Source organism: Pezoporus flaviventris, unplaced genomic scaffold (assembly GCF_033815535.1).
Source record: "Pezoporus flaviventris isolate CSIRO_AGI_PZ_B2104156 unplaced genomic scaffold, CSIRO_AGI_Pfla_v1 ptg000049l, whole genome shotgun sequence".
In the NCBI taxonomy this organism is placed as follows: domain Eukaryota; kingdom Metazoa; phylum Chordata; class Aves; order Psittaciformes; family Psittacidae; genus Pezoporus; species Pezoporus flaviventris.
The window spans coordinates 757,892-771,139 of NW_026892597.1; the positions used below are offsets into that span (position 1 = coordinate 757,892).

Genomic DNA, 13,248 nt, shown 5'->3' on the forward strand with positions numbered 1-13,248 from the left:
CATCATGCAGCGTCTTGGTTTTATGCTGAGGGAATCCCAAAGCACCTGAAAAGTCCCACCTGCATAAAGCTCCATGAAAGCCAGCAGGACCATGTCTTGTGTAGGATAGCAGATGATTTGCAGTCCTTTCCCTAAACTGTGTCCTCCCACACGGTTGCACGAAGGACTTTGTCGTATACACCCTAGTGCTGTGCAAATCCCAGTGTAACATCGGAGCAGAGTACAAACGCCCATTTATTTCAGCCTTACTTGCAGTCCCTTCACTCCTGCATAGATACATCAAGCTCCATGGCAGTTATCTTTAAAGGATGAAGAGCAGGTTGGCAATCCCATTAGGATTCTGCACAAGGGGCTCTGAGCACTCCATGTCTACACAAGAATTGAGCATTTCAGCCCATCCCTTAGGATTGCAGAGGTAGCCCTGCTCCATGCAGGACAAACACCAACGCCATGAGTTGCTGTCTCTTTACCTACCACCATGCGAAGCAGTGAGAAACTTTGCCACGCAGAGCCGTGCAACCAGATAAGTGGGATTTAAAAGTATTACCAGGGTCATGGACAACTGTGCTGTATTTTCTTCCCATTCATGAGAGTCGTTGGCTGAAGTGTTTTGTCAGTGGCTGTCAGGGTAAACACGCTGGTGTTTCGGCAAGCACTGGTTTTAGTGGGGATCCAGAGCTGCAGAGGAAATGAGGGTTTGATTTTGTGCGTGTTTTCTGCAGTAAACATTTTTGGCATTCCTGGGTTTTTTTCTTTCATACTTTGTTTTTCCTGCTTGGTTTAATGCAGCAGAACCTCCTCTAAATTCAGTGGGAAGTGTAAACGTATGTAATGCTTTTTCTGTGGTTAGGAAATACATGTAGCATTAAGTTATTAAAGCTTGACTTTAAACTATGTCTTGGGCTAATGATTTTACAGTATAATTGCTTTAGTTAATTTGAAGGCAGGTATACATACAGCTTATTCCATTTTGGCACTATAAAGTTTGCCATTGGTATTATACCTCATTTTTTATATGATTTACATAATTTGTGAAACAGATTTAATACTTTGTGTGTGAGCTAATTACTTTCTGGTTTAGAGCCTTCATTGTATGTTCACTGGGTTTGGAACACCTCTTTTACAGTAGCACAGAAGGTCATTGTGGGATCGGAATTCTTTGTAGAGCAATCAATCCCCTTTTAATAAAAGAAGTTGCATAATTTTTAATGTAATTAAATTGGGTTACAGGGGATTGTTTTCAGCTGTAAATTTGCTGAAATGGGAGAAATGGGGAAGTGATGTGTTAATTACTGCACTGTGCTGCTTTCCCTTGTTATGGTATACCCAGAGGTTACTGGACTTCAGATGAGCACAGTATTGCAGGCACCTCGGAGGAGCTCTTAGTGTCCAACTTTCCTGGTAGAAGAGTGGCAAGAGGAAAGGAACGTTTCTTAACTTTCAGTGTCACTATGTCACTAACATGTAATGGCCAGGTGGCAGCAACACCAGCGCTTCCCAAGCGCGGAGCTCTTGGGCAGGTGACAGTGAGGTTGGGTGGCTCGGATGAATTCACATTCCATGATTCCATGAAATAAATGCCCCTTTTCCAGTTGTAGGGGCACGGTGGAGGAATGGAGCCCCTCCGTGCACAATAAGCATCTTACAGTCACATCACAGGCTGGCCCAAAGACGTTCTTTTCCTCTGGCATGTGGTTTCTACCCGAGGGCACATGCTGGCTGTTTTCCTCTCCAAGGAGTTGTTTCCTTGCCTGTCGCCGTGCAGTGTTTAACAGTACTGTGCAGCTTTAACCGCTCCTGGCTTTTTAGGAGTCTGGACAGTCTCCTGTGCCCTTGGTGTCAAAGTGAGGAAAAGCTTTGGAAATGATTCTGGGATTCACTGAGCAGGAAAAGGAGTTGCTCGAAGGAGTTGGACCCTGCGGAAAGCCCAACTTTGCAAGTTAAAAGTGGACAGGAGCAGATCCTTTCCTAAAGCTTTTGACATCCATTCCCTGTGTTAACTCAGTCTCTTAAATCACACAGAGTGTTCCTGTGCACAAATGATTTCTAATTTGGATTATACTTGTCTGTTCCTACCTCTCTTTCTACCTGTGCAGCTCACACATGCGTGCTCATGCTTTTCTGCTCGGTAAAATAGTTGCACTTAGAACAGAGATAAATTGAAGTTAATGAGACAGAACCAGTACATGGTGCGGGTCTTTCCCTTCCCTCTGTTTGTGTGCTCTGAGGAACTGGTTTGGGGATTAAAATAACAATAATACACATCAGATCAGTCACAATGCAAGCCCGTATCTCGTGGGACAGTTGCCATAAGTTGTACTTTGTGCATGACCCTGGATCTGCTGAACGCATTTAGTGGGAGAAGCAAATATTTGCAGTTGCCTTCGTGCTCTTTGCTAATGTTGCATCTGATTGCACTTAAGAGCACACATGAGCAGGCTCTTACGCGGACGCTGCCATTTTATTCATTATTATTGTTATTTTGATTATTTCTTGGACCAAGGCTGGCTTTTTGACCTGTTTCCATGTATACATAACTATAAAAAAGGCAAAGAAAAAGGAAAGCTGACTTTTTATTGTCACATTTGCATCCATTCTCACTCAGCATAGAGTTGTGTTAGACCTTTGCAGTACAGTAATACCAGTGAAGCCTTTAAGGCATTCATTTCCTTATGGGAATACTGTTTCTCCTACTTTAAACAGTCAGATGAAGTGTAATCTCACTTTCTTCCTGTGGAATGCCACACTTTCATTGCTATCATTTATCAGTTGCGAGATGTAAATAAGGCGTAAGCTTAGGAGCCGGGCCCCAATAAACCCAGATTGTATTGATTCTTGTGCGGTGCAGAATGAAACAGGGAAATCATCTGCCATCCACTCAGTGTCCATCGAAGCAGTTTGGAAGGACTAAAGGCTGAATACATACAGTATGAATTCCTTATCTTGTTTGCGTGATGCATGCGTGCAGTTTGAGAGTCAGGAGCCTGATAAAAATCACGGCTAACTGTGCGAGAGGGTGGCTGTTACTTTCGTCCTAGGTTGAAACCACGAGGTGCTTCGGCTTGGTCTAAAAGAAACGATGCAGAAACTTCGGAGATGGGCACTTAAAGAGGGGGAGAGAACAGAGCCGACACAAAACCCTCCCGCGTCGCTGGTGGAAACCGAGTCCAGACCCGAGGTTTTGCCCGTGCAGCACGTTAATGAGTTTATAAACCCCTTTCCCCATCCCCCTTGTGCTGCTCGGGGAGACAAGGCGGCTGCTGGTTCCTCCGAGCCTTCGCGTTAGCTGACCTCCCCGCTGAACCCCACTTGAATGTAAACATTTTCTTGAGCTGGTTCGTGGCAGGGCCAGCAAATCTGGAGGACATTAGTGGCGCTGTGCTTGCGGGAAGCAGGAATCCCTGGGGAATTCTCGGGAGCTCTTTTCCAGCCGCAGAGACACAGTTGTGTTTTCAGTTTCGCAGGGGTCGTTGGGAACTGGCTGTGTACCTTCTGCAGAATGGAATCGGTAAAACACATCAGTAGGCTTTGCTTTGAAGGCCTCAGGCTTTTTCTGCCTTGCTTCAAACTCTTTCTCTTCCCCCGCTATAGGGAAGTAACAGAGTGTAATACTCTCGTGGTGCTTTAGTCCTCCACGTTTCGGCGTTGCTGTAGGAACTGAACCAAGGGAGAAACCAGAGCAGGGCTTCCTTTTGCAAGAATATTAAGTTCCTTTCAATGCTCCACGCTTAAGGGAGCTACGCGGCTGCTGACTCGACCTCAAGGTTTTAAAGAGCAGCTTTATGCTTGTTGGAGTGGTTTTAGCACTTCCAGGATCTTCTTGCATGCCTGTTCTGTCCAGTACATATTGGTTACGATGTGTGATCAGGGCAGATATTCTGCAGGTAGAAACTTGGGGCTAAATATCCCTTACCTGCATGCCTTTTCTTACAGACATATTGTGTTTATGCCAAGCTCGACCCGCTGTTGAAGTGACATGCTGAGCTGGGATATTAAACTTAGCTCTTCTTGCTTGCAGCTTCAGGGCACTTTTCACACATTAATTCGTCTCCACAGCGTCCCAGTTTGCCCAGTACGTGCTGCAGCACAGCAGCATGCCTGGAGTGGATGCATTGGTGGGCAGCAGTCTGACAGGCATTAATCACTTGTGTTGGTTGTGCCCTAACACATGCTTTGTGTTGTATTGTCTTTAAAGACCTTAGCTTCACTTGCACAAAAAGCCTGTTTTCCTATAGGAAACCTGTGCCTATTATGGGCAGTTGACTGCAGTCACTGCGTGCTAAGCAGGAGTCTAAAAAGTGGGCTCAATCTGTTTACCCATTAGGTGAAAACACTTTCTAGAGTAGGCAGATTGATGGGAAGAACCCATGTGTATAGCTGCCTTTTTTTCCTGTGCAAAAATTGCTATTTCAATTCAGAAGCAAACTTGTAATTCTTCTATTAAAGAGTGTCTCAAATCCAGCTTCCACTTCCCCCACAGGGCAACGGAGATGGAAAAACTCCCTTCAGAGCTTTCCTTTAAATAATTAAGCTAACTTGCAGAAAGGCAGGGCAGGGGAAGAAAGCTGAAGACTGGTGTTTTCTGCTTCTGTTTCTGTATTTTCATGTCAGCAGTAGGTACTGTTGCCATTTAGATCAAAACTCTTCCGAGCAGCATAAAACTGATGCTTTTCCAGAGTTAGAGCAGAATCCAAGTGGAATTTTACCAACATTTGCTGGTTTTCTGTGCTGAATTGCATCAAATCACTCTTCTCTCACCCTTCTGCCCCAGCTCCTTTAGTTATTGACTGTACCACACGTTTTCGGCAGCAGGGACTCTCTTCATTTACTCTTTGTGTAGGTTGTAGGATGCTTTGAATACACTGGATGCTCCTTGGAGCACGTGCGGCTCCATGAAATACATCTAATGTAAAGGGTTTATTTTACATTATAATGATTGACATTTCTCAAAGCATTTTTTCTTTCAGGTTTGGATTGCAGATACGTGTAATTGGTGTCAGAACTGGCTGTTGTGTACGCTTCTTGTCACGGCCTGTTTAATACCTCATGTTTGCAGCTGTCCTCCTCTTACCATCTTGAAAGATGGTTTCTATTTAGTTCCCTTAATGTTTCCCACAGTTTGTTTTAAAAGCCACAAATTCAGCTGAAGTGTTTGTTTTTTTACTTCAGAATGTTAACTTTGGGGGTAAAATATTTCCTGTTTATCAGCAAAAGTGTTTCTTCCCACTTGCTGGCATGATTTCCGAGATGGATTCTTTTTATTCCCTCTTCTTACCACTGCCTTTCTTTCTTGTTGCTCAACATAATAAACCCTGAGCAATGATAAGGCTTATTTAACCCAAATATACCTGCCTCACCTCCAATAAATACAAACTAAATTGGGCCAAAGGAAGAGATAGTGTGTTTGAATCAGTACACAAATATTGCTCTCCCTGAGATATTCATTGTAGCGCAATAAATGGGGGAAGTATATTGAATTTATGCACACATGATTGACTTTTCATACAGTGAACCCAGGTTAAACATCTTGAATATGGGATATGAATAGAGCTAACATTTTCATATGAAGCAATAATGAAAATTAACAGAGCTCCATTTTGACTGATAGCAAAGAAACATTTGATACTTCCAAGGCATAAAATGTGTTCGGTACTTGGGTTTTGTTGAGCTTGACAGAAGCCAGGAAATGGGACAGTACAACCGCTGCATAAAGGCTTCTTCTGTACCCGATGGCAGGCTCAAGGATGTACCTGGCTAAAAACAGTAACGGCACCGGCCGCTCTTCATTCCCTGCAGTGAGAGGAGAGGGCACCCATGGCTGCGTGCCGTCACTGGGCTCGCGTCTGCAGACATCACTCCCTGGGATGCGGGTTTTGATCCCTGGGCCGAGCCTGGCGCCAGGCTGCAGGGAGAGGGGAGAGCAGGACTTCTGTTTGTGGGGTTTGCAGGGTGGGCAGGGGGTGTGCTATTCATTCATCTTGTTTGCAGCTCTAACAGCCCTGCCTGTAGCGGGCTGTAATGCAGGTAATGGGAGGGATATCCCAGTGCTTTCCTCTTCGGTGGCTTGCAAACCAGCTGCAGTGTAAGAGTTCCCGGCGATACTTGCTCAGCGTTCCGAACTACGGTGGTCTTTTCTGCTCCCCCATCCCAGCATCTTCGAACTGAGCCTCTCAGAGGGTAGCAAGCCTGTGGTGATTTCAGTCCCTGATGAGCTTCACTTGTTGAGTGTGTATGTGTTACCGTTTGATAGGCAGACAAATCAGAAGTCAGGTTGTGTAAAAACTCCCTGAACCTTCCTTTCTGTTCCATTCCCTGCCTACCCACCCCTTTCACTGCCAGCAGAAGCTCAAGTTGCTTTTCTCCTGCAGCCCTATAAAGGCACTTGTTTCCTCAGCTGTAACCCTATAAATGCTCCTGTTTAACAGGGGCCGTGTTCAAAAGGTTAACCTCTCATTTAGTTTTACTGGTTTGAATTAGAAGTTTAAAGGTACCTAAAAACCAACTTCAAGAACCATTTGGCCCAGCAATTAAGGGATGATGTATGAGTCTCTCCAGCTCCTGCATCACACAAGGAAGCTTTCCTGAAGAGTCACACAAGGGAGGAATTTTTCTGATCAGGAAATACACAGCCCATAGAGCTCTGAAGGACGTTTGCCTTCCACGCAATTAAAATAGACTCTTAATGGATCCTGTGCTAACCCAAAATGGGACCTGCTTGCTTGCTTTCAGGGAGATAGAGCCAGAATTAAACCAGCAGGGATACCTGTCAGCTGCCAAGCTCTGCGTGTTTTCACGCTGTGTCTGTTCAATAGGGTTGCATCATCATAACAACGATTCCCATTAGCAGCTTAAACATATGGAACTTCCCAGTGAAACCATAACTAAACCTGTACTTAAATTCCTTAGGCCTGACCTAAAATACCTTGGTGACTTGTATTTTAAATACAAGTGCCATATTGGCATCCAGGAGAGTTAAGGAGCCTCTGGAGGGGTGGCTGCTTCTTGCACCAGCTAAAGGTGACCCGTTCCCTCAGCTTCCCCAGCTTCAGGCAGTGTAAGTGGAAGGTCTTGGACCCTTACTTTTTGCAGTGACTGTTCTCTGTATTGTGGGTCCTGTTAAATGCATTTTCTGCAGATCTCTCTGCACATCTTGCAAGTGCCTTATTGTGAATGAAGGGCCTTACTTCAAGTGCTCTTCGAATTGCGTCAGGCCTTCAGCTGATCCAGCAAGCAGGCTTCTTGTATCAGTTAATCTCAGTTTGTTCACCTGTGAAATGGGTGTTTTAACAGCTTACGGTAACGTAAGGCTTTAAAAATGCACGTAATGCACCAGCATATCCTGCAATTAAATACATAGAGAACTTGCTGTTGGGTGGTAGGACACGAAATTGTCTGGACATAGGGGATGTAGAGGGGACAGCAGGGTTGTGGGTTTGAGTATCGCATGAGAATAAAACTTAGTCCATGGAGGAAGATCCTTTACCTCATTTTAAAAGTCCTTTGAGATGCCAGAGGATTATTGGAGCTGATTTTTCCAAACAAAAAGTATTAGGAGACAAAACAGCAAAGGGAGAAGGCAACTGAAGGTTTTGTCTTTTCATCCTTAAAATTATCACTGTTGTCTGCAGCTGTAAATCTGTTTTGTTGTCTTGCCCAGCTGGAGCCCTGAGGCTCCTGGTACAGCATCAGCCTTGCTGTGCCAACTCCTTATCTCAAGAGGAGGATGAACCACAGTTTTGCAGTTAGTGCAGTGGACTGGGATTGGGAAGATGGGGTTCAGACCTGCTTTGTGACCTTGGGTAGGTCACTTCCTCCATAAATCAGTGTTATTACAGTAATATTTCCTGTCCTTCATCTTAGGTATGTCTTCCGTGTTTGATTTGTAAACTGTTCTGACTGAAGGCTTTTCAGGTTAAATCTGGACAGCATCTACCGCAATGGAGTTCTCTTGTTAGCTGGGGTCTCCAAGATGCTTCTTTAACAAAAGCAATTCTAAGTTCAGTGCTACTACTATGTTACATCAGTCTTCTAACCATTGAGACGTGAGATTCTACTTGTCAGGAAGTACCAGTGGGGAGGTTGGATGCAGGATCTTAACGTGTCATTGCAGGATTGTGTTACCATCACACCTTATTTCTCAAGAGCAGAATATCATTAATATTTGACTTACTTGAGGTCTGTAAACATGAAAGGGCGCAGCATGACGTTGTGCCCTCAAAGGACATTGAGTCTAGGCCATGCTTTGCCCAGAAGGGCTGGACCAGATGATCCTTGAGGTCCCTTCCAACTTGGTATTCTATGATTGTTGAAGTAGGAAACCTTGTTTGTACTTGTGGAAGCAGGACCAGTTAATTCAGGTATATGCCAGGTACCACACAGCTTCTTGGAGGATGGTGCCCTTCTTCTTCACCATGCTTTATGAATTGACATCTAAATTCTTACTTTGCTTATTTTATACCTTATTGAATGTACATGAGTGGATTCAGTGATACCATACCCACTTTTCACCAAAAGCTTTTCCAAAGCACCATTAAGAGAGGTTGCTCAAGTGGTTTCCACCCCTGCTATAGCAGAACTGTGGTTACTTTTAGTTTTGCTCTACTTTCTGAGGGGTTGAGCAGGAAGGAGCAATATGACCTCCACTTTCTAAAGGCTATGACAGGCCAGACCTGATAAATTTTAGCATGATAGGGAAAGCTATAACCTGCTGAAAATGGGGGTTATAATTAAAATGTGTAGGCACCCTGAATTATAGCTGTTCCGAGTGTTCCAGCTGCGGTGGTAATTGAAGACCTTTTAATAATTGTATATGTTCCTTCCTAGCTTGGCCTTGAGCTTAGGCAGGACTTCAGTTTCAAGATAATTTTCTTGTCCTCAAAAGTTAAATTGCTTTCTTTAATATAAAGCATCCAATAAGGAGTGCAATTGAAATGCTGCATGCCTACTGAACCTGCTCTTTCAGCATGAGACTCCACTTGTTAGGAGCAGATCCAGTGGAACAAACACTCTTTTATTATTAGATCATAAATCCCTGATGCCGTATCACTGTTTTTGGCTTTCAACCGTATTGAACTTGCAAGAGAAATGCCTCTGTTTATAACACGAACTGCCCAGTAGCATCCAAGTATCTGTCACTGTTCTGTGGAGTTGAGGTTTTATTCAGTAAAGTGTACAGTGTGCAGTGTTGTTGACAGCGTGTCTGATGCTGTACTGGGAGCTGGCTTCAGTCCTGATGAAAAGCTGTAGAATGAGATGTGGGGTTTGCTGTTTTTATTGCAGAGTTGTGATTGCAAGGTAGAACTTCTCATAAGTTTTAATTAAAGGAGTTGGCAAATGACAGTGGGGTCCTCTGAGTGCTAAGAAATAAAAAATATCCTTCCCATTGGAAGTTGTTGGGATTCTTATTCCTGAATTACTGAGGTGCTGTGGGCCCTGAGCTCAAAAACCTCTGTGCTTTAAAAAGTATTGTAGTGATAGGGCAAGGGGTGATGGGTTCAAACTGAAACAGGGGAAGTTCAGGTTGGAGATAAGGAAGAAGTTCTTCACTGTGAGGGTGCTGAGGCCCTGGCACAGGGTGCCCAAAGTGGTGAACGCCCCATTCGTGGCAGTGTTCAAGGCCAGGTTGGACAGAGTCTTGGGTGATACAGTCTAGTGTGAGGTGGCCCTGCCCATGGCAGGGGGTTGGAACTGGATGATGTTAAGGTCCTTTCCAACCCAAACCATTCTGTGATTCTATTACTTACTGCCACGAAAAACTGTCTAAATAAATAGTAACGCCTCTAGCATCTGACTTTGTTAAATGCAGAAAGTCTGTTGGAAGGGAAAAGCAGTTTGCATTTCTGCATTGCTGTGTGTTTGGTGAATGATAGTTCCATGTTTGCCTTTTAATTCACTGTTCTAGCTAGGTTCTGTAGTCTCTAGAATTGGGGAAACTGAGGCAAGGCCCTGAATTTATTTTGCAGACAACTGTAGTTTAGCCTTAGCTCTGTCAAAGCAAAGATCAGAGTTGAAACTCGCTGACTGCCAGACCAGTGTCTTAGGTCCAGGGTTGTCTTAGTTACGGGATTCCCTATGCCGTTTACTTCCAAATCATTTCCATGGGGTTCCCCAGCACATTGCTTCAGCAGGAATCTTTGCTTTTAACACAGCAGCGGGGTGTGATGCCCCAGACCGTTTTTAGACTACTGATACATTAGCTTGGGGTTGTTTAATAGCGGGTAAGGTCTCAGCTAACCAGCTGCTAAAACCTTTCTCTTCATGGGAGCTTTCTGCCGAGTTCTAACACATAGTCAAAACTTGGCATTTTATGCCAAGAGATGTCTTTAAAAGGCTTTATAAGCTATCAAGCTTTAAATGGTGTTTTCTGCTGCAGAGTATCAAATTGGTAGTCAGCCATAATTTGGTTTTTAAGTTAGTCTGTTGAATGAGTACCAATTTGTATAGATAATATATTGTGCGTTGAAGTGAGTGCTCTGCTTTTGTACATTCCCTTCCATTAAGAAGATGAGACCTCGGATAACTGGGAGTTTCAGATAATGTGGAATCAAATACGTTAGCAAGTCGTACTGTAACAAATCAGCACAATGACTATTTTATGTTTGAAGTGGAGATCGTGTTTGGAGTGCCTGTAAACGCCTTGTTGGAAAAATCAATTCTGAGCATCCCCTTTCTCCACATTTTGATTCATTTTACCTCGAATGTATTTTGACACTGCAGGTTCCAGTCTTCTCACATGCAGGGTTTCACTTTCTTGGCTTTCTTAAGCTTAGCCCAGATTTCCATCTGGGTAGCTGGGAACAGAGTGTTTTGACGGGACGTTAGCCAATGCTTAATGACTGTATTTGGTAAAACAGTGTAAAAAGAGCATCTAAAGAAGCAAAGATACCTGAAGAAGAAATTAAACAACATGTCACACCTTTTGTTCCCTCAAAGCATCTCACTAGGCCTCAAAACACTGATATTTGCAGACATGCCCAGTTTTTGGCAGGCTCATACCATGTATAACAGTAATGCTCCAGCCTCCTGCCCAGGAGGACTGACAGAACTTGTTTCATTTGGGGCAGGCACATGAATAAATAAAGATTCGTGGTCCACCCAGGGAGCTCAAAGCACTCGTGGGAAACCACCAGTATTCCCCATTTGATAGAAGGTGGGAGTGAGGTGCTGAGCTTTGTCTTGTCAGGCACCACCAAGCTGGTTGCTGAGAGCACAGCTTTCAAATCTGCTCGAAATAGGAAAGCTGATGAGCGAAAGAGATACAGGAGGATGGATGGGCGAGGTTTTACAGAGAGAGGTGACATATTCCTTAGCTTGATTTACTTTTCCTCGCTAAGGAGGGAGTCTGCAGCATTCCACATGCATCTTTGCCCTGGGAGCAGTGAGCTTTTGCGTTTCTTGAAGGGCTGTATTGGTAGCATTGTGAAAACGTGCCTGTGACCTATTTAGAGGGGCTAGAGGCAGGTACTGATCTCTGCACAAGGAAGAAGTATCACTTACCAGCCGGGCAGAAAATCCCGTTTCTTCTGTAATAGAACACAAGAGCTCATTGAACACCGGAGCGGAGTGGCTGAGCCGTCGACGTTCCACCGGGGAATGAAGTCTCTGCTTAAATATTCCATCAGATAGCAGAAATCCTGGGGGTCCAGAAACCAGAGGTCCCGGGTTCAGCAGATGACCAAAAGGTGCCTTTTTCTCAGGAGAGAAAGCTTGACTGCAGCACAGCATTGTTTCTAGGGGAGCTGCAAGATGCTTCCTGTGTATCCTCCTTGCTAGTTGTCAAGGGCTGAAAATAAGGAGGGAAGCATTAGACATAAGCGTGACCCTGGACTGGGGAGAAGACTGTGTTCAGAGATTGATGCGCAGTTAAGTACACTTGGCTTAGAAATGGAACTCTTTCATCAGAGGCTTCTGTTTGTCGGCAGGTTGACCATTTGACCTGCAGGAATGGGTAGGGGTGCAGGTTGGGACTGTCCAATGTGATAATGTTGCAGCCAGATCAGGCAGGTTGGAGGAGGAGGTGGTATTTCCTCTTAGGCCTGTTGTGATCAAGAACAAGAAACAAAAAGCATTCAAGCACACAAGCCTCTGTACTCATGAGTAGGTTGTGCATCTAAAACTAAATGTGTTTTACCCATCTCTTCTTCCTCATCTCATAGGAGATTGTTTCTTCATATAAACTTAAGGGGAACTTTGCTGCCTTTCCTCAAGAAATCATCATAGAATCCCAGCCTGGTTTGGGTTGGAAGGGACCTTAAAGCTCCTCCAGCTCCAACCCCTGCCACAGGCAGGGACCCCTTCCACTGGAGCAGCTTGCTCCAAGCCCCTGTGTCCAACTGGCCTTGAACACTGCCAGGGATGGGGCAGCCACAGCTTCTCTGGGCACCCTGTGCCAGCGCCTCAGCACCCTCACAGGGAAGAGCTTCTGCCTAAGAGCTCATCTCAGTCTCCCCTGGGGCAGGTTAAAGCCATTCCCCTTGGCCTGGTCCTACAGGCCCTTGTAAAATATCCCTCTCCAACTTCAAGTTGATGGATTTTTACAATATATTTAAGCAGCTTCACAAATTCACCCTGTAATAAGAATATTAATATGCAGGACTGTGAACTGGGGCAATGCCACATCATCAGGTTTGTGCAGGTGCTCTGAAGCACATCACAGTTGCTAAATACCATTATGCGTGGTGGACAAATCTTATCTTGGCCTCATGCTGGCGTCATAGCAGCGAACTTGTTGAGCTCCCCTAAGTTCTGGGAATATCTAGCGTAGAACCTAAACTCTGCATTGCAAGTTTTGACACAACTCTGTTTCAGCCAATGGGGAGCACAGCTTATTTTCTATCCTTCAAAGCTGCTTTTCTGTAGAGATAACATTGGCAAGGATAGCTTCGGAGATAGGTGCTCACTCAGCAGAGGACATTTCTGTATTACTCACAAAGATAAGGTGGTATTAAGAACTTCCTTGGAGTTCTTACCAAAAATCAATTCTATCTTTTATACTTCTCCAGAGATAATTCATCCCTCTCCCCATCCTAATCCGCACTGGGGAAGGGTGGAGGCAGAGGATGCGGTACGAAAAGGGGACGTTGCCTTCTCTTTTGTGATTTATTAAAACTCTACCTTTTCTGAATGGGGCATCAGCCACAAAGTGATGATGGTCATTCCAAAATCAGTCATAGCCCAGTGACCAAAGCAGTAGTGAATTGCAAGGACTTAAACTAATCTTTCTGCCAGAAGAAGCTATTAACAGGTTCA

At 44.6% G+C, this 13,248-nt stretch overlaps 1 protein-coding gene across 4 annotated transcripts in view; it reads left to right on the forward strand.

Annotated features, from left to right (window-relative positions):
- The window catches only part of TAF3 (TATA-box binding protein associated factor 3), a 117,817-nt gene that overhangs the window by 58,756 nt on the left and 45,813 nt on the right, over nt 1–13,248 (forward strand). Inside the window, exon 1 of one of the 4 annotated variants that reach the window (XM_061468585.1) lies at nt 7,650–7,799. The exons of the other annotated variants lie outside the window; for them this stretch is intronic. Within the exon in view, the coding sequence (XP_061324569.1) occupies nt 7,724–7,799 (76 nt within the window). The 5' untranslated portion in view covers nt 7,650–7,723. Of the gene's footprint in view, nt 1–7,649; nt 7,800–13,248 lie in introns of those variants that run through there. 4 annotated transcript variants of the gene reach the window in all.